The sequence below is a fragment of the Phocoena phocoena genome, chromosome 6 (assembly GCF_963924675.1).
Source record: "Phocoena phocoena chromosome 6, mPhoPho1.1, whole genome shotgun sequence".
Taxonomy (NCBI): Eukaryota; Metazoa; Chordata; class Mammalia; order Artiodactyla; family Phocoenidae; genus Phocoena; species Phocoena phocoena.
This window is the reverse complement of record NC_089224.1, coordinates 78879030-78900680: the sequence shown is the minus strand read 5'-3', so window position 1 is coordinate 78900680 and position 21651 is coordinate 78879030. Positions and strand designations below refer to the sequence as shown.

Here is a 21651-nt window from a genome sequence, read left to right as displayed (position 1 = left end):
CCTCTCCCGTTGCAGAGCACAGGCTCCGGACACGCAGGCTCAGCGGCCTTGGCTCACAGGCCCAGCCGCTCCGCGGCATGTGGGATCTTCCCGGACCGGGGCACGAACCCGCGTCCCCTGCATCGGCAGGCGCACTCTCAACCACTGCACTACCAGGGAAGCCCTATCATGTTTTAAGTGAGTATCCCAGGCTTTTCAGAGGGTTCATAAGTTTGGGGACATAAATCCCTCTTTTATATTATTAAATAGAGAAAATGAGTTCTTACTGGGAAACTTGGAGAGACTTTTCATGTGGGTCCATTTAATGTTTGAATATGCCTCAAAGGCTTATTTTTTAATTCTTTCTCTTATATGTGATTAATTGGGAACTAATTTGGTTCCTAAACAAATCAATATTTTGGCCTTTTTCTATTTCTCTACCTCCAAGACCGGATACATGTACTACTGCTCACTAAATTACCCAATACTGTTTTATGATTTGGATTTTATTTTAAAGCATTAATTTTACCTTTCACACTTCACCAAGCGCTTGTTTCATATGCCTGACTTTCAGGTATATAGAAGGAAATGCGCAAACACTTCTGGAAGAGGGACTTGTAATAAATCTTTCAATCTCAGATAAGAGAGGATAAATACCAGCAGAAAAAAAGCAAAGCTGAATCACCTAACATTGAAGACACATCTAAGAAAATAATTAATTGAAGGTTTATTTCCTTCTAGGAATTTCTACATTGAAAAAAACAGTGGGGAATAATGGAGAGATCGTCTCTGGAGTGGAGAGGTTTTGGAGGATATCATCTCTCTAATCTTCTATGACTGATTATTCTACAAGTATACTAGAAGGTCAAAGAGATTAAGGTTGTAGAAAACCCTTAGGGGTAGAGTTAAATTAAAACTGCAGTGTGGGGACTTTCCTGGTGGTCCAGTGGGTAAGACTCCGTGCTCCCAATGCAGGGGACCTGGGTTCCATCCCTGGTCAGGGAATTAGATCCCACATACATGCCGCAACTAAGAAGTCCACATGCCGCAACAAAGATCCCACGTGCCGCAACTAAGGCCCGGTGCAGCCAAAATAAATCAATAAATATTAAAAAAATAAAAATAAATAAAACTGCAGTGTGAGGTGACCAACACGATCTACATTTCACCAATCCTGATCTGGCTACTGTCACTGCTGAATGTCCAAAAATGCCATCAGTAAAGTCCATCATTGACTCCCTCCCGGGGCACACTTTACTAGGGAAACCCGCCAACAACCTGTGGCAGCTTGCTTCATTGAAACTCCTCAACCCGGAGGAGACAGCATCTTGTCATCATATATTCTAGGCATGTGTTTGTCTCTTCTGCCTGCAGTGCTTCAGCCTGCTTTACTATTCATGGAGCAGGATCCATTATCGATTGCCATGGCACCCATTCAGCACCATCTTTAACCAGGAGGCACATTTTATAGTAAATGAGGTAAAGCAAATTGCTCACCACCATAGATTTCACTGGTGTAACCATTTACCCACCACCTAGGAGCAACTGGCTCAACCGAAAGCTGGAGTGGGCTACTGAAGGCTGAGTTATAGTGGCACCTGGGAAACTCTACCCTGAAACTCTGGAATACTCTCCTATATGTTTGGCACACAGTATGTGTCCAGTAAATTTTAGTCACCTTACAGTCATCTTATACTTTATGCCATGTATATTCATGGGAGAATATCCCCACACTAATAAACTTTCCCTTATGCAAAAAAAAAAAATATATATATATATATATATTGCACTATTGTCTCACTGAAAATTGTGGACTAATTTTTACATTAGTATTCCTTTTGTCATCAGCAATAAAAAGAAGTGGTAGAAATAACACAGAAAGATTGGGAGATTTAAGAAAAGAAATTCAGACTACTAACTAGTTTCTATTAGTATAATCTAATCTGACACCTTCCTCAGCTTTGGACATTTCTTTACTTACAAGGTAATTTTGAACAATTATCCTAAATTGTTTTTCTCTGTGGAATTTTATACTTTTATAACATAACTATACAGTTTGTCTACTGCTCCAAAACAGAGTATCCTAGCACTAGAGAATTTAAAATTGAAGATGCAAATATATTCAATCCATACAAAGATTAGAATATTTGTACTCAGGACAGAATGAAACTTCCTGCTGTTCTCTTATTTTCTGCTTCTGTTTCCTCTTGGAAACAGTCATGGGATTTTGCCAAGGGCCACTGAGAATTACTTGTGCTGGTGTGAGGAACAGAAGAGGTAATGAGGAGGTGGGCTTGCAGCCAGGATCTCAGCAATCGGCAAGGAAGGCTGCAGGGGACCCAGGATGTCAGCTCTGTCTGGGTCTTTGGGGATCCAATTATGAGGACTCCTCTAGCACTGTGAAGGACATGTGGCTTGAACTGTATGAGTCAGAGGTGCACAACCGCAATGTCTGATATATTTTCCCTGTGATCTCCTGTATTTGGTTTGGTTATATTTCCTGACCTTTTGATTGGCTCTTTTTATCTTTTTTAAGAATTTGAGAACTACTAAAGTGAGGTCGTTAGCATTTATACATACTCCAGGACTTCTGAGAAACTGAAGTCAGGTTAGAAATGTATCAATGCACGCTCACTGCCCTATGCAAGGGGAACACTACAGCTCAGTGATTACATGAGAGGGATCTGGAGGCAGGCTGAGTGCGAAGTTTGGTTCTACCACTCACCTCAGGCCTTAGGCAATGTATGTAAACTTTCCTCATCTGCAAAAAAGGGATAATAACAATAGCAATACCTATTATTACAGTGCTATGGGGAGGATTCGATGAGCAGTGTCTGACACACAGCATGTATTCAGTAGATGTTGTTTTTCTGTTATAGTTATCTGAACTGTCGGCTACATACAAAATCAAGTGCTGGGTTTGTGGCTTGCTTTGTTTTGCTTTTTTTACTTATTTACATTTTGCATTTTAAACTCCTGAAGAACAAAGCTACTGTCTGCTCCCAGGCCCTGGGTAGGAACTGACACACTACTCCCAGGTGTAGACTGTCCTGGATTTGAAGACAAGGAAGAAGACTGTCGCCTACCATGCTGGTGCTGATACCTGCAATATGAAAGATGGGTCCTTAAATGGAGACTGCTGAGGAATGAAATAAGTCTAAACTAAATAAAGAACAGGAAAGAGTGACAACAGGAAACCTGCCTGTGAAAAATGAATCACAAGTAGCTCTACACTTTGGCACGTGTGGAAAAAGAACAGGAGTTAGAGCAGGACTTTAGGCAACACCTCAGAGCCAGTATCTTCTCCTTGATCATTTGCTTACTGCCTTATTTAAGAAAGTGGAAGCACTGTATGTGGTGCCAGGCACTTTCGACTCCCCCAGTGTTCCCACTAGGGGAAGGTCTTTTCTTTTCAGGATGATATGCCATCAAATCCAGAAGATAAGAAGTCATCTGATACTGAATACCCTGAAGCCAATGCCCAGGATGCTTTGTGAAGTGCAGGAGAATGGATATGCTCTCCTCACACGCTCCAGGCTCCTGACACACTTAGGTGTTCTTACTAATTGTGAACCACATTAGATCTGCACATAACCAAGAGTGCGCTGGTGAAAGAGCTGTTGCTAGAGGATTTGGTGAGCAACAATATAAAAAGGATCTTGAAACTAAAAAAAAAGAGAGAGAGAGAAACAATGTTGAATATAAAAACAGAGTGGGGCATTGTCAGAGCAGGTCTAAAAAGGGGACCAGTCAAACAAAACTGAGGTGTGCTGTTCTCATGCAGCTTAAGTGGCCAAGGTCCTGCTACATGGCTCGGTTACAGCCCACTGTTCCTCACCTGCGGAGAAACAACCAGGACCCTAGAACATGACTCAGTTTCAGGACATTTGCCCCCCACTTTCTCCTAGATGATACGTAGGATTTTTGTAATTTGGATATATGTCTGATCTATTAATACTGGACAACAGAGAGGCATGTATTGGTTTTTGTAATATCCTTGTTGCTAAGACATGTGGAAAAGTCTGAATCCATCTAAGATGTTTGCAGTGCTCATAGGCAGGCACTGTACATCACAAGATACCAAGAGCCCAGGGATGAGATGAAAAGATCCCTAGATGTAGCATCTCAGGGGATTTGTGTAGACACAATTCCAAACTGTAGGTCAGAGTTTCTCAGCCAGTGTGTTGAGGTAAAGGTCCCCTCAGCCCTTAGAGTGGACAGGCAGGGTGCGGGTCGCTGGAGACCCCACACTGTCTCCAGTGACTGTTATCTTAAGTCGCAAACAGCCTTGCTCGTACATCCTAATGTGCCTTATAAAAATTATCACGTTCGCATGCCATGATACGAAGCGGTCAGGAAGCACTGCTGTACAGTGAAGAGGAGACATTCTCATACCATGAAGGTGTAGACATCCCCAAACCCTGTGGTGGAAATGTAGGCTCTAACCCACCACCACGGATAAGGACTCGGTGAAAGACACAGACGCCACCGCATACCGTGGAGAAGAACATGGTGAAGGTGTAGACAGCCGCTTCCAGCACATATCGGCTCCGAATGGCCAGGACCACGGGGGGCAAAAACATGAGGTTGCTCAGGCAGAGCAGTAACGTGGACAGAAGCTGGAATCCGTAGGTGAGCGCATCCGCACTGTCGGTACAGCCCCATCCCCGCCATCCTGCGGATGGGAGGGGCACAGGGTGGAAGAGGTGAGAAAGCAGCCCGGGCTTCAGCAGACACTTCCGCGGCGGTCTCTGCTCAAGCCCGACGCCATGGCCAGAGGAAGCTGGTCCCACCCTGACTCCGCCCCCCCTCAAACTCGGCTACTGAGGCTGCCGCCTCCCTTCCGACCGCCCTGGGTGGGGTCCCTCGCCAGCCCAGCCGGCTCACCGGCCTTGCACTCGCAGGCCGCGTACAGGTAGTTGTGCGTGCGCAGCAGCTTGCACTGGCCGTAGGGCCCGCAGTCGTCCACGCACGGGGACAGGAAAGTGCGCAACCGCACCTCGGCCGTCGCGTTCCGGCACCTCACGAACCTGCGTACAAACTGCCAATCAACCGGGCCCGGGCGCAGCCGCGCCCCGCTCCGCCCCGCTCACCGAGGCCCCGCCCCGCTCACCGAGGCCCCGCCCCACAGAGGGAGCGCAGGGTCAGGAACCAGGTCCCCGTCTGCGGGAACGGGATTCGCAGCCTGGCCACTCGGGAGGTGGCACTGACCGTGAGGAGGAAGCCGGCCAGGGACTCTGAGGGGAGAAGGGAGGAGTCAGTGTGGGGTCAGGACCTAAAGAACCCTCACCCTCCTGCCCCCAGTTCCCAGACGCCCTAGCCCATCCTTCCTCCATACCCACCCCCCTGCCCCCGACTTCCAGCCCCCACTCCTTCCCCGGTTCCTCACTCCACCTTTGGAACAAGTCATTGCTGCATCCCCCAGGCTCAAGGGCACCTCGTGAGTCAGGCATCCGAACACTGTCACATTTTCCTGGCGCAGGGAGCTCTGGGCAGGGCGGGTATAAAGATGAGGCGGCCACACTCTCTAAGTCCTCCCACCAGCACCCCCGCCAGACTCCTCCACCTCTTAACCCCTCCCCAGAAACCCCTCCAGGCTCTCACTGGACACCCCATTCCTGCAGGTGCTCTCCACACGGAAGCACCCTCCCCACCCCTCACCTCCTCGTTCTTACAACAGAAAAATGGAAACACCAGATCTTCCACAGCAGAGATCTTTCAAAGACTGATGAGAAGGCAAGGCCACTTCTGAGTCCTTTCTTTGGGAAGAATTGTTTAAATTCTGTCTAGGCAAGAGACAACACCCACTTTTTCAGTCCTATCTAGCTTGATGGGGGGAAGGGGAAGAGCACTGTTGCTGGATGTAGACACTAGTTGTAAACAAAGGTGATTGTAAGGTTTGTCAGTCCTCTTCACATCTTCACCTGGGCCTTGAAGGCGGGAGGCATGTAAAGAAATGCACTCTTCCTCAGGTGAAATAATTCTAGGTACTGAGCAGTGGTAATAGAACGCCTACGGGATTAAATGTAGCAAGCTGGCTGGGATTAAAAGAAACTGGATATCCACAGGAGTAAAGGGAAAGGGTTGTCTACAAGAATAAAGGTAACAGGATGCCATAAGCTCACCTCATTCAAGAAGGATTTGAGGCAGCTTATTAAATACATATAACAGGATAAAATAAATACATGAGGGAAATTTACAAATCTGTCCCTAGATGTGGGCCATATATTTGCTGACTTCCAAGCAACCAAAGCAAGGAAGGAAACGTGAGTTACCACATTTGTGAGTCCACAAGATAAAAGTTAGAGTCTCAGGAGAAGCACTGCACCCAAAAGGGTGGTTCTCAGTTAAATTCACATCAAAGAAGCACTGTGTGCTGCCCCACCTGCAAGAGTGAATTTCATACAACTTGTTCATAACCTCCCTCAGTGCAAGCTTAGGGCTATATGCCAAAGTGTTTTTTCAGCAAAAGCCATTCAGCAAAAGCCAAAGAAAAAATGTTCTCTAGGTATGCAGTTCTCTGAGCCAAGTGTCCAGTTTTGATCCAAGGGAAAACATCAAAATACTTGAGGAAAAGATCAGAGTAGGTGTGCCAATATACCTTTCAGAATAAATAGAACAGGCTGTCTGAGGTGTGCAGCAGTGTCATAGCATGCAGATGGCTGGAATGTAAGCAGATGCCTTTTAGAGAAAACAGACAAGAATGCAGAGAAAGACAGGGCAAAGCAGCAGGGGAGGTGGGCCTCTCCTCTCAGGATACTAAGGAAGAGTCAGTATGGGTGGGGCTGGTCTCTGACATAGGCTCTGTAGTTTCAAGGTCAAATCAAGACTTCACTGTCATTGCCCAAAGGCATGGCGATAAGCAAACACAAAACATACACAGTCTTAGCGAGAACACAGTCAGAGAATTTGAGTATGAAAATAAGGAACATCTTGGGGTTGAAGAGTCAGCTCTGTCCTGACCAGGAGGATCACTAGAAAGTTCTGCGCCATGTCCCATAAAATACCACCTCAAGACACAGACCAGGTCTCAGGTGGGTGATAGGAAAATGATCCCTGCCCCAGAGCTGAGGGATAGTAAAGTTAAAAGGATTTTTGGCTGAGGGAACAGTAGATAAATAATTAGATCAACGCCAACCCAAGACAGTTGCCAATGGGCTGACACAGGGTTCTGCCCTTGGCCCAGTCTTGTTCAGTGCTGAAAATAATGACTAAGAGGTTTAGAAGGCCAGCTTTTCAAGTGTGTGAATTACACAAAGCAGTGAAGATGCAAGGTCCAAACCAGTGTTAGGCAATGTCTCAAAGATGGACATAAATTCTTCCACTCAGGTTAAAAAGTGTGCTGCAAAAATATGAGATAGGTATTGGCAGCGGTTCACGTGAACCAAGCTCAGGGCATGAAAATGTGCATGGTCCTTGGTTACAACTAGATGAACACATCAGTTAATGTGGATAAGGACTAGGAGGACATATACCGAAAAGCTAAGCAGTTGTGTTATGGAGGTGTCTTCCTCTATTTTCCAAAGCCTTTATATGTGATCCTATTATTTTTATAATAAAGTATACAATTGTTTTGAAGCAAAAAAAGGAAGAAAAGGAAAAAGATCCAGAGGTCTTAGTCCACCACAAGCCTCAGATGATCCCACAGTGTGAGGCAGCAGCTGAAAGAGGTAACTTGATCTCAGGCTGCACAAATGCTGTCTGCCACCCAGGTCAGACCACCTTGGATCACTTAGTTCAGAGGCATGACGACCAGAAGTATGACCAGAGGAGGCAGCAGAGGATGAGAAGTCTAAGATGCTGAGGCTGTTCAGCTTTGGCGAGGCTGAGAGGCATCCAAAGGGCTGTTAAAATTGGATAGGGATGCAACAAATGTACCACACCAATGCAAGACGTGAGTAATAGAAGACACTGTGTGGGGAAAGAGGGGAACTCTCTGTACTTTCCTCAATTTTCTGTAAGCCTAAAACTGCTCTGAAAAATGTCTATTAAAAAAAAAAAAAAAGGACGGGGTAGACTACTGGATATAGCTTCTGGGCAAAACAAAGGTCAGTGGGTAAAAATCCATGGAGGCAGACTTTGATGGAATGCCAAGAATGCCTCTAGCAATCAGAGTGGCCTCAAGAGGTGGTGAGCTCCCCATCACAGGAGATATGCAAGAAAAAGTAAACACCTGCCATAGAGAGAGGCCCTTAGTGAGTGGCAGGTAAGCCTATAAAACTGGGAAAATCCAGACCGCTCAGCTGCCCTGACCGACCCAGCCCATGTGTAGTAAATACTCAGGGCATGTTTGTTGACCAGAATTGGGCTGAAGCATGGTCTCTAACCATGAAAGGTGAAAGCAACCTAGAGAGGCTTTCTGGAGGAGGTAAGGGCCCCTTCACCCTGACACCTTCCCCTTCGGGTTCCCCCAAAGGGCGACCTCCCCGCTCTCCACAAATAGTACCACGTTGAGCTGGAGCTCCAGGCTGAGGACGCCTCCGCTGTCCAGCACTGGCAGCAGCCTCAGGGCAAACACGGCTGGGCGTTCAGGGGGGAGGGCCACGCTGGGGCCAAAGAAGACGTAGAAGTGGACGGAGAAGGTGTCCAGCTCATTGCGCAGCGTCGGGCGCACTGGCCAGCAGTGCTCAGGTGGGGATGTGGCCCCGGGCCCCTCGGCAGGGACCCCGAGGGATGACAGCTCTGGGGGCAGTGGCTGGTTGCCCAGTGACTGGGGCATGTTCATGGCAGCTCCGGGGACCAGGGCACGGGACAGGCTGGGCTGTGGGCACTCTGTGGAGCAGAGGAAATCAGAGCTGGGGCCTGCCGCCCTCACAGCCCTGCAGCCCCACCACACACCAGATCTAAGCCCCATAGGGTATAACAAAGGGTGGGGAGGCTAAGAACTGGAATCGAACGTCCCTTTGGCGTCTGGCATCTAAGGTCACAGGACCGGGTCCAGGGGCTCCCTAGTGGTCACAGCTAATGGAATGTCATGTTGGAGGGACTCAAGGTCATCTCTTCTGCCCCACGGGCAGTGAGGACACTGCTGAAACAGGTGATGGACCCTCTCACTGACTTGCAAGGGCTTTGGCAAGGACCATGTCCCAGAAGTCCTAGCTGTCCCCTGCCTACTCCAGGACACTGAGATTAAATCAAGGAGAGTAATGAGGTCCCTTAGTGAGCCCCAAGTCAGGTACCAAGAAAAGATCTGATGGTCTTCCAATGACTTGAAGCTCCAAGTGGGAGGGCTTTGACGAGTAAAGGAGCCTGGGCTGGGCCGGGGAAGTCGTAGGCACGTGGCCGAGGACCAGTGAACACAGCCACTGTGCTTGCCTCCTCCCAGCCACAGAAGTCGGCACAAGCTGGGTGGCTGGTGCAGGTGTGGGGCTTCTGACCTTGCAACCGCACACACAGCTGGAAGCAGACGGTCCTGCCAGGGCCCCGGGATGGTGTCTCCACACGCACGTAGACCCAGTGTCCCCACGGGGGCAGTGCCAGCTCCAGCTGGCATACCGAGGCACCTCCACAGGCCACAGAGCTTGAGTTGTGCAGGGGTGGGGCCTTGGGACGTAGGCGCAGCGTCAGGGGGCAGGCGGATGCCCCGTGGCCCCCCACGCACACCAGCTGCGCTGAAACTCTGTAAGTGAAGCTGGGCACAAAGACCCTGGGCAGAGGGGAGGTTGGAGGTGAGAAAAGACAGGGTACAGAGAGGTGAGAGGGACACAGGATGAGGGAGACACTGGGAAGAAGGGAGGAGTAGGGGACAGAAAAACTGGAGGCCTTTTCGGGTCTTCCCCTCTGTGCTGGGAGAGGGGGAGGCAGGGGGTGGGAGGCGCCCTGGGGCTCTGGGTAGCTCAGCAGTCCAGGCTGGCCAGAGGGAGAGGAAGATCAGCAGGTAGGCTAAGGCCGGGGAAGGAACATGGGAAGGGCCCAGTGTGGGGCAGTATTTGACTTACTTGTATAGGGCTGAGCGATTGTGGAGGGAGAGGGTCTGCTCAGAGGGTCGCCCAGGCACCAGCACAGCCACGTCCAACAAACGCCGGACAATCAGCTGCGGCTGAAGGAGGTACTGACACTCATCCTGGAGACCCTGAGACACAAGCAGGGGTGGCAGGAGGGGAGACAGCAAGGTGCTACTAAAAGGCGGCGAACAGCCTGCTGAGGCGGAGGACAAACCTCCTCTGGCTCTCCTGCTTCTGGGGCTGTGACCGCAGTCCTCTAAGCTCTGGGTCCCTCCTAGGTCTGCAGAATCTGCTGGGATCCTCAGCATGGGCTGAGGTTTAGGGACTCAAAACTGGGCCCCTCCTGACAGTCAGGCCTTCCCTTCCCCTCCTCCAGTAACCCCTCCTCCTGAGCATTCCTAGACAGCCCCTCAAGGTAATTTCAAACCACCTCATTCCCCCACCAAACCCTCAGGAACACTGGGCACTAGAAAGCCCCTTAAAGGCTTCCAGTCCAAACCTCCCCGCTTCCCCCAACCGAATCTTTAATTTCCTTTATTCTCCACCTGCCCCTCCCAAGTGCTTGTCCAGCCTCTGCTTTCATACCCCCAGGGAAGAGCCACCCTGCCTCCCAAGGGACCTCCAGACTACAGGTAACTTGAGAAAAGGAACCTGGTCTTATTTTATTCCCCCAGACACAGAGCCTAAAGTAAAGTGCACCCCTCACAGATGAATGTTTGCTGAATAAATGAATGAATAAGTGAATCAACCCAGCTGGGGGCAGCTCTGACCTGTATGAAGCCAAAGCCTATCTTCTGTCCCCCGACCGCCGCTCTGCCTCAGGGGCCCACAGATACATCTGCTCCTTCTGCCTCAGTCTGGGTTTCCTCTGCCACTGGAGGAGAACCGTCACATCTCCCCGAGCTACTCTCCTGGATAAAATCCCTAACACTTCTCTACTTGGGGGGACACCACGCTGGCCCTGCAGCATCTCCAGTGAGGATGGGCCCATTAATTCCGGCTCCTCTTCTGTGGCATTTGCAGCTCTCTGGGCCCTCGATCCTAGCAGTTCAGGGGAGGGGGGCTCCTGATTAGGCTTCTCTCATCTTCTGGACAAACGGTCTTATGCTGGCCCAATAAACTAGAGGCCACTGTTCACTTATGTGGTTGTTCTGACCGAGACATACCATTAGCCTTGACCTGGGACAAGAATTCCAGGCTTTGACATCCCACTGAGTTCCATGCCCGTGGCTGACTTTTGTTTTGTTTTGTCTGTTTGTTTGTTTGCTGACTTCTAGCAAAGCTCCACAAGGTTGGAAGGGGGCCTTGATGGATGCCAGGCTGGAATATCTCCTTACCCTCTGCCTGGAATTTTCCTGTACCTTTTGCATCACTGCACCCCCAATACCTAGCACACCACCTGGCACATACTAGGTGCTAGAAAATATCTGTTGAGTTAAAGAACAGGTGTCAAAAAGAGGTCCCTTCAGAGAGCTCCTGAGCCCACCTCGTTGCTCAGAGACCTCCATCTCTGATATCCAAAGCAGATGTCCCTCATCTTCTGTGTCAAGCCCTAAGGACCAGAAATACTCTCACAAGTTATTTCATCAACCCCACTTCCTAACGTAGGAATCACCACCACAATAACCTTGTGGTGAATAAGCCCTAAGGGTGGGGACTCACACTCGGGAGCCGGCCCCCGTCCTTACTATACAGTCCAGAGGGAAGAAACACTTTCTTCCACATTTTGCTTGCTGTTGCCCTAACTAAAAGATCAGTGGACATGACCTCTCTATTTAAGATGTGCTCCTTCCTTAAACTGTATAATGTGCATGTCTAACACCTCCCTATTGTGCACGGGAGCATTCAGTCAGTGGAGACCAGGGAAGGTCCAGCAGGGACCTTCATCCCGTAATGGAACCACAGAGAGGGCAGCAGAAGTCAGGTCCTCAAGAGCTGCCAAGGCAGAAGCCAAGTGAGAAAATCCAAACTCAGTCAACGTCCGTGCTCTTGGAAGCAATAGAACCAAAGCAAGGGACCAGGGGGCCAGGAGGGCCAAAAGTGAGAAGTGGAGTGAGAAGTAGTCTGAAAGAAGCTGGAGTGGAAGGCCTTAGATTGATTCCTAGACTGTCCTAGTATAGGTGGGCTGAGTTTCTTTAGTAAGGCCTGAGCTGCTGGGTGAGGCCTGCAGACTGAAGATGCCCAAAGATCTTGGCCTTCTCTGTGGGAATACTCCAGCACTTGGCACAGCCCCGGCCCACAGTTAGCTAGCACCAATCAACATGGAAGTAGATGAGCACTGGAGAGACGGCAGGGGGCAAGAGTGGAAGCAGGGAGACCACTTAGGAGATTACTGTTTTGGCCCAGCAGACGGCTAAGGGAAGGTGTGCTAAGAGTGGAAACAGAATTAGATGCATCCAGGGCATCCTTTAGAAGTAGAGTCAACAATACTTTTTCTTTATGGATTAGCTGTGGGGAAATAAGGGAAAAAGAAGAATCAAGTATGACACCTAAATTTGGGGCTTGAGCAACTGGTGAATGGCAGTGCCATTTACTGAGAAGAAGATTAGAGAACAAAGAGGCTTAGACGGAGAAGTGAAATAGGAATTAAAGAGATTTTGATTTGAGGCTTTGTTTGGATATGTACTTGCTAAGTTTGAGACTGGTCTTAGACATCCAATCAGAGATGTCAAGGAAGCCACTGGATATAAAGTCTGAGATTCAAAGAAATTTGAACTCACTTAATACACCTGGAAGACATGAACTTATAGGTGGTATTTAAAACTGTTGTGCTGGAGACACCTAGCAAGGGAATGAAGAAATAAAAAGGAGTTGTCCCAGGACCAAGCTTTGGGGTACCACACGTGAAGAGATCAAGCAGAGGAGAAGCCAGGAAAGGAGACAGAGGAGTGGGCGGTGGGCAGGAGGAAAACTGGACAGTTCTGTAAAGTCACAAAGGACAAGCGGAGAAAATGTTTCAAGAAGGAAAGAGTAATATAAGGAACTAGGTAACAGCTAGTTACTAGTCAGCTCTGGAGAGGAAACGTGGGGACTGAAAGGGGACAAAGGGAAGAGGAAGACTTACTTTTCACTGTATGCCTTTTGTACCTTTCAAATGTTGTACCGGGTGCATATATTACCTATTTGAAATACAAATAAAATAATTTAGAAGGAGGAAGAAGAACAGAAGGAAGACTGTTAGCAGATCTGAACCACTTCAGTTGAGATACTGAGCCACACTTGGTCCTAGCGGGTGGATTCAACTGAATCCTTTCTTCTGTACAATCTGCTCCTTTTCTTTCCTTATTGCTGTTTTCATTCTTTTATCTGCTTTCACTTACTTTCACATCTTGGAGCTGGGGAGAGGAAGCATTCAAGGAGAACTGTGCCCCAGATATTTGGAGAACTTCCCCTAATAAGCCATTTGGGTGCCAGATGTTACCCACAAGCCAAAGGGCAGCCCTTCAGGGCAGACTGGCAGCTGGACACCACAGGAGGAACACATGCGCCACACAGGAAAGGTAAGGAGATAGAGGGCACAGGTCAAGACAGAAGTGGCTGACAGAAAGAAGGAGAAAAGGAAAGGAGGAGAAATGAGATCAGCTTTGGAAACATGAGTTTGAGAAGATGGCAGAAGGGCAACAAAAATTTGCCCAGCCCCCACCATGTGCCAGGCTCTGTGCTGGGCGCTAGGAATACAGTAGTGAATAATACAGAGGCTAGCAGAAGTGTGGGACCACAGCCCAGGAGAGTGGCCTGGACCAGATTAGTCACTTCCCTTTTACAACCTCTTAAGGCTCCCTATCACTCTCGGGATAAAGTTCAAACTTCTAGGCCCTTCCTGATCTGGCCTCTGTTCACCCCTCCAGCTCCCTCACTCACCCCAACGCCTGCCCCACACTGAACCACTTCAGTTCTCCCTTCTAAGCTTTAGCCCATCCTACTCCCGCCACCTGGAATGCCCTTCCCTGTTTTCTCAACAGCAGGTCTCACTTCCTAACAGTTTCCGAAAACCAACTCCCCACCATGCTACCAAGCTGAGTTATCCACCTCTCCTTTGTCCTCTTAAAATACCTCCTGTATCTCACTAGTATACATCTTATCTATCTGTGTCCCTAGCACCCAACCCAAGGCCTGGGACAAAGCAGGTGCTCAAAGATTAAGGTCTAAAGGGAGGCCTGAACTCGTCCCCAAAGCTGAGGAACAGTGCTGCCTTCTTACGCTGGGGCCGTTCAGTCCCCACCCAAGGATATCCCTGAACCCACAATAACTTCCTGTGTTGGCCAAGCCTTATGGGAAGTCAGGACGATGGGACGAGGACGAGGCAAGCAGAGAAGACGGAGCCCTGGAGGAATGCTCTGGACAACCCAGCCATAGGCTTGATTCTAGGGAATTAACCAGAGAACTTAAGAAGCCCTACAGGCCCATGTAAGATTCCAGAAGATAATCAAATTCTTAGAGGAAACACAAAGAAGATCTTACCCCCCAACCTCTAGAACAGGCCTGACTGGAGAGCTCCGTCTCTCGTGAGGTCCACACACGGCTGCCAGTCACAGGGTAACTGCACCCTCTTCTCTCTAATCTCACCACACCCCGGGGATCTCTATGGGGTAGGGCTCCAGCTTGCAGTGCCAAGTTCCCCAGGCCCCACTCGCTATATCTAGATGCAAACGGGCACGTCAAGCCTGGTTCTGACCTCTCCTAACCAGGCTTCAGCTCCCATAATCCCAGCCCAGGCCTAGGCGCCAGATTCCTCCTGCTCAGTCAGAAAGGTTGTTGGATAACTACAGCAGGGCTTCAGAAAGATTTTCTCTTCTCACAAAGAGAGTCAAGAATCAGAGCTGGGACCAGGAACAGGCTCTTTGGGATTTGGCCAAAGACCTAAGAAGACATTCCTCCTAATAGAAGAACACTTGGTTTGGATGGGAGTCAAGAACCTAGAACCCAGAGCCACTTCCGGGCAAGTTCGCAACATGCTCTCACCCAGAGGGCTCCCAGGCCTGCAGAGGAGGTTCTCCCGTACATCACTCTCAGGAAAAACTGGCCTATCACTGAGGCCTCGAGATGCTCCCTCAGCCTGAGTTCCCATCTCTGACAACAGCAGTGCCCATACACTTGTCCCTGTGTAATTCAGCTCATTCAAAAGCATTATAACACCTCTGAACGCTGGGCCTCAGCAGGAGGAGGAGAGGGGAGTCTGACACAGTCCGGGGCCCCTGCCCTCAAGGAACTCACCCTGGAGAGAGATGGCCAGGTCAAATCCTCACCTGACTGGGAATTTCTGCCTCTCCCAATTCTCAGTGGCCAAACCCTACTCACTTTCTTGTTCTTCATGTCCTGTTCTTTAAATCCTGCTCAGCTCACGCTTGGCCCTTTGCCATTACCACTGACCCCACATCCGTGGCCATCCCACTCTGACATGGCCACCACATCCCACCCCCCTTCCCACCAGTGGACAGGAGCAAGAAACCTTCAGGTCCTCTCACAGTAATGAAGAGGTCTAGCCTGCCCAGTGCCTGGGAGTGGCAGGAAAACTCTGCAGCATTTCCTTCCCCTCCAAACCAGAATGGAGAAGCAGCCTGACCTCAACCCTACAACACTGGAGACTTTAACAAACTCTGCTCTATGAAATCACTGCCGATGTTTGGGGGAAAGAGCGTCAACAATCAGGTTGGATGCCAGGCGCCCAAAGCCGCTTCTTAACAGGAAGGGGCCTCCCTGCCCCCGAGTATTCTCTTAACATCTTCCATAAGGTGTCAGGAGCTAAAATTATGATAGAAGAGGAACGTATACTCCCAAATGGACTAACGACTGGGCTAAAGCCTACAAGAGTCTGCGGGGCTATCACCAACCAAGACGTAGAACAAGACTAGTCTTGACCCACCAGGTGACCTGCTGACCTCTAGCTATGCCCCACGCCAGCCACCCTTATGCTGTTGCCCACCCTGGCACAAGGCTGGTGTGCCAGGTAGCCCAGAGATGGAGAAGCAGCTCTGGCCCCTCCTACCCTGGACAGTATCAACCCACCTTGACAGAGATGTGGCCGTGGGTCCGGGGCAGGTGGGCAGCCAAGAACCAGTCCCCAGGTAAGGGGCTGCTGACGTTAAAGATGCCAGAGGTGCGGTTGGGCAGTGTCCAGCTGAGAGTCAGTGAGAAAACCCCAGGCACAGCCGTATCCCCTGGGAAGTGTGTGTGCAGGGGATTGATGACAGGGGGTGCCCCAGAACGGAAATACCTGGGGGACCAGAATGAAGAGAAGAGGAAATCAGGCAATGGGGCGGGACATGGAAAATGGGGGAAAGAAAGGAGAACTGTCATTTATTGCCAGTAAAACAAGTGGATTCCCTATACCGACCCACACAACAAAGTGGTTCCAGGTCAGGTGTCAGAACATAAGGGGCAAAAGATCAGCTCGGGCGCTCAAACAGTCATACAGTAGCCAGGAATGGTCAGGAGACAGAGGTCTTGGCCCTCAGCCAGTCACACTTCAATCCGGACAAGGGTCAGGGGTCAGGGTCAGGAGGTCAGCTGACCTCCTGAACTCGCATTTTCATTTGGAAAGTGGCCTGGGGTTGGAAGCGGGGGTCAGGAGGTTAACTCAGACGCTCACACAGTCACACTTTGGTCTGGGCAGTGGTCCCCAAAGGTTCCCCCCTGCTCTTTGAAGATGATGAGGTTCCACACGGCCAGGAATGTGTCTTCGGGAACATGGAAGTGGAAGAGCTCGGTGCTGGCGAAGGAGCGGAAGGGACTCAGCTTGCGGGGTGAGCAGGTGGAGTAGTCAGTCAGGAAGAGGCCTCCTGGGGAGCAGGCGGAAGAGAAAGGAGCAAAGTAGGACAGGCCATTCCCAGCAAGCCCCAGGCACACCAAGCTGCCTCACCCACAGCACCGACTCAGCAAAGGTTCTCCTCTGCCCGGGAACTGGGTCTCATGCTGCCCTCGCCATCATTTGCTTTCAACCTTACAGTGACCTTGGGAAAAATGACCTCTCTTTACAGATAAGGAAACTGAGGCTTAACGCTAGACCAAACTGACGATTCAAACCTTGATCTGTCTAAATGCAAAACCAGGACCCTCTTGAGGACCCCACAGCTGCCCCTCACTTAGGAGCCATTGTTCTCCTCTTACCAAGCCTAACAAAACAGCTGTGGATGGTGCACACGTGTGCGTGCGTGTACGCGCGTTTGTGTGCGTGTGTGTGTGTGTGCTGGCATGGACTCTTAGGCTGAGCAGCCTGGAACTCCACCTGTGGGCTTGGGAGTCAGCATGGAACTGTGAAACTGCCTTGTTTATTTTCTTCCCCTTTCTGTTCCCTTGTGGTCAGGAGCAATAAAAACTCTCAGAAGCTTCACAAGAGCTGTCTGTATACTGGCTCAGGGCGGCAGAGGGGAGGGGAAAATGTGGTGAGGCTGCAAGGGGCCTGCTTGGGTGGCAGAGGCAAGGACAGGAGCTGGCAGGCCACCACAAGAGCCCCAGGGAGAGGAGGAAAGGAGAGCCAGCAGGGCCTCTGGGATTCAGAAGGAGGGGCTGGGGGCGCTTCCTGGAGGGAGGCCCAGTGAGGCAGTCAACTGGTAAGCCAGTGGAATCTCAAACTACCTGGGAATATTCATATCCAGACGAGGCTGGGGTGGGAGGTGGGGAGAAAGTGGCCCTCTGTAGCCGAAATGCCAAGATACCTGATCATGGCTGTTAGGAGCAGAGCCCAGTGAGCAGGAAAGTCTGGTGTAAGCAGCTACCAAGCAAACACATAGGGACCAGGACTGCTGTAACAATGCAAAGAACCCAGCGGCTCAGCTGGATAGAAGAGGGCCCCAAATGACAGGCAAAGCTCTGGGGAATCTGACTGTTTTGGAGACTTAAGACCAGCCCCAGCGAAGCCCAGAAGGATGCCCCCAGGACAGATGAGAAGGTTGGGAACTCAAGCAGCTTCAGGACAAGAGTTGGGGCAGTGGGTAGGGGAGACCTTGAAGTAGAGTTTTCAGCCCAGTAGGAAATACCCACAGGCCTTGCCTATTCTGACAGTTTCCCCCTCTGGAGATGGGAGATGTAACTCCAAAAATGAGGCATTTGAAATAACAGAGAAAGAAGCATCTGGAAAAGGAGGCTGCTGAAGGAGGGAACACAGATCAAGGTTGGCCCTACTGAACTTCAGCAACCTTGAGTCACCCCGCAGAGAGGCGTCCTATATAGGTGGAGGTCACTAGCCCTAGACTGGCCTGTGCTCTTCAAAAGCCACGGTTATACTCAAGGACTAGTCTGTGCAGTTCAGGCCACATGGTCACTCTCAACAAGGAGGGCCTGCCACCTTGCAAGCTGAGCACTGCTCAGGAACCAGAGAGGCTCACAGAGCAGCACTCACAGGGCAGTGGTGATGTATCAGAGAGGGATGAAGGGAAATGAACCAAGAGATGGGCAAGAAAGGTTTCCTAGGAGCCCTGGCTGTGACAACTGGGAGGCAGAAAGCTAAGAGCTGAATGGCCTGGATACTATTGTTACAGGGAAGCAGAGCACTGGAGCACCCCCTGCTGGAATTAGGGAAGGGCTCCTCCTCCTCAAAGCTGGTACCAGGTATGGGTCATCAGATGGGTCATTGCTACTGTTAGAAGAAATGCTGGCCAGGCCCCCAGTGCAGATTCTCAGAGAGCTGGTGATGAAAGCAGCTAATGACCTTTAGGAAACAACAGACAGACGTGCACAAAGAGCCCTGTGATTAAAGGAACATGGCATGGCCTGGAGAACTGGGGGACTAGTTAAGCCACCCTGAAGTGGCTAGGGGCTACAGAGGTCACAGAATAGCCTGGTGGGAAAAGGGAGTAAAAAGAAGCTGGGGATGCTGGGAGGAGCCTAGAGGGCAGATGTTTGAGAAAGCGTCCACAGCCCCATTCACTCCAAGCTTTGGTTTTGGGTTTCACCAGGACCTACAGATCTGTGTCCCAGAGGAAGCACAAGTAAGGCCCTAACCAAGCTCAGATGAACCTGCCTTGGATGTGCCAGTGCTTCCAGATGAGGCTAGAGTGATTCTCTATCACCACCTGAAACACACACACACACACACACACACACACACGCATGCATACACACGGGCTGAGGCTGGCCCTTCTAGCGACAGCACTCAGTAGAACAAAAGGCTATTTCCTGTAACGGCAAGGCATGCCTGGGTTATGCAACTGCAGTCAGACAAGCCCAAGGAAAAGACCCAAGGATTTGTTGAGACCGACTGTGCCATCATGGTCCTGTGACAGCGCTAGTCTCTCCTCAGGCGAAACGTCTCATCACCACCAGGTCACAGAGCACCCCTGCAGGCCAGTGACTAGTAACAGCACTCAGGGCAGCCCTGCCTGCTGTGGGACCTAGTCAGTGCTCATTTCCACCTTCATTATAATCCTCCCAAAGCACCTGAAACTGCTTCTGGGCAATCATGCTTTAATCCACATCTTTCAGCTTTCTACAGCTCTGTGGCTGTCAATCACCCTCCTCTCTTAGTCATCCCAGTGTCTGCTCAATGGGCTCATGAACAAAGATGCTGGGGTGGCAAGGATAGAAGCTATGAATTGGGCTTGACAGAATAGACTCCCCCTCACCCAAACTGAAAAACTGACCTGCCTTCTGCCTCTGTTGAGTGCCCGATCTGCCAGCAGCAGTAATCAACACTGAGCAGTAACCAACACTGAGCCCCTCAAGGAATCTGGCTGGGGGCAGATCGATTACTCATGTATGTTGTGGGAGGCACCCAACACTGCCTCCAACCGGGAACTATCTACTTGGAGGTGACACTTCAGTGATCTGTCTGCAGGAGGGGCAAGAAGAGTTAAAGAGGAACATGCATGGGCCACATGTACCTCCCCCTCACACAGTAACATAGGCACTAAGGACACACAGGCTTACATGCACACAACAGACACGCACCTACACTTACCAACACACAAGCATATATACACTGCACATGCCCAGCATTCCCACAGATCCCTCAGGTACACACACAGACGCATAAGTGCCCAGATACCAGTGTGCATCCACATAGAGCTTGCACATCTCTGCAGGAGCAGTGACCTTTGGTGTGCATTGATTTCCTCAAGCTTGTACACTGAACCAGGGCCCCAGAGCTCACTGAAACGCAGCCCCTTCACCCCCAGCTGCTCTGCTACTTGTTATTGCCAAAGACTTCCTCAGGCACATCCCCATCACCTCTAGAGTGCCACCCGCCAGAGATGGCTGGGGGTTGGGGCCATGATGACTCTTTATTATGGGGCCATCTTTACAGCACATATCCTATGGCCAGGACCCCCTCATCCTCCCACATTCCACCCATTAGGAAGTTGGGTATCTCCCTCTCCTGTCCGAGTCACTTCCTCACTGGATGGTGGCCCTGGGCTGACAACTGACAAGTAAGGATGGTTTGTGGATGAAGCCCCCTTGTGGGAAGACAGGGGAGAGGACAGGTTGTGCTTTGAGCCTTTCTGCACTTGGATCTGTTTTCCTATTGGGCATATATTGCAATGAAAAAAAAAAAAACAGAAACAAAAACAAAAAACACCAGTATAGGATAGGAATGAGGAAATCTTTTTCTAGCCCCACACTGCCACTGACAAGCTGTATGATCTTGGGCAAATTGATCTCTTGCTGAGCCTCAGTTTTCCCAACTGTAAAATAGTCTCTGAGTTTCAACCCTGCTTTAAAAGTGTCAGGAATTATTCCTAAGCAAATCAAGCTTATTTGGAATGAAACTCGTTATAAGAAGAAAACTCATTATAATGGCAACTAACCCATGTCCATGTTTTTTTCTTATTTGCTACATGTTATTTTCAAAACTGCTTTCTTAACCCTGTTTTAAGGCATGCCCAGTTCCTCAAAGGTTTAGGCCAGATCTTCCCACACTGGACTAGAGACTCTCTGCTGGGGGACTATGTCTCCCCCACCAAACTTCATGAGCAGGTGCAAAGCACTCAAGACTTTCTTGGAAAAGCAAGAGTCAGAGTGGAGTCCGGATGGACCCCAAGAAAGGAAACCTTGCAGTCTCTGTCAGCCACCTGCTGAGCCTCAAGCCCACAGCTACCACTCTTCTAACCCTGCCAATTCCTCTCAATTATGCAAGACTTCTTATTTCTCTCCACTTCTTCCCCAGTGATCTAGTTGCCCAGGTCCCACCTCTCCTGAATCCCTCCACTCCACCCCTCCCTGCCAGAACCCCATCCCTGCCTCGGTCTTTCCTGCTTCTGCACTCACCAGCCCCTGGGCCAAGGACAGACAACAGCAACAGCAGCAGTAAGGCTGACGGCAGCTGGAGCCCAGACCTGAGTCGAGGCTGGGAGAGGGGCAGGGTATGAAAGAGAGGGCTGGGTAGTGGGAGAGACCTGGGTAAACACAGAGATGAGGGCAAAGACTGGGATAAAGAGTTGGGCTGGGCTGGGCACTGGGACTTATGCAAGGGTAAGGGATGTGATGGAAGAAGGGACTGTGATGGGGACTGGAGGAGGGGCAGGGGTTGGGCCCCGGGCTTAAGCAAATTTTGAGAATGGGTCTGGGACAAGGGCTGGGCTGGGATTTGGGAAAGGAGGTGAAACAGGGGCAGGCGCTGGGATGGGGGCCAGGCCAGGGACTGGAGTGGAGGCCTGAGCTGGGACCCGGATCTGGGCATGCGCTGGGACCCAGGCCGTAGCTGGAACCTATGTGGAAAGCGGGGCGAGGGCGGGGTCGGGGGCCAAGGCCCGAATCTGGATAGGAAAAGGGGCCGGGACAAGGACTGTGCCAT

General features: G+C 50.4%; 1 protein-coding gene across 1 annotated transcript in view; it reads right to left on the bottom strand.

Annotated features, from left to right (window-relative positions):
- The window catches only part of TMEM8B (transmembrane protein 8B), a 25659-nt gene extending 4008 nt beyond the window's left edge, over positions 1-21651 (bottom strand). The window contains exons 1-10 of the mRNA XM_065878708.1: positions 21126-21651; positions 16513-16702; positions 15930-16137; positions 9918-10051; positions 9357-9625; positions 8426-8751; positions 5374-5467; positions 5093-5216; positions 4867-5009; positions 4476-4654 (exon numbers count right to left, since the gene is read on the bottom strand). Of these exons, the coding sequence (XP_065734780.1) occupies positions 4476-4654; positions 4867-5009; positions 5093-5216; positions 5374-5467; positions 8426-8751; positions 9357-9625; positions 9918-10051; positions 15930-16137; positions 16513-16702; positions 21126-21651 (2193 nt within the window). The remainder of the gene's footprint in view (positions 1-4475; positions 4655-4866; positions 5010-5092; positions 5217-5373; positions 5468-8425; positions 8752-9356; positions 9626-9917; positions 10052-15929; positions 16138-16512; positions 16703-21125) is intronic.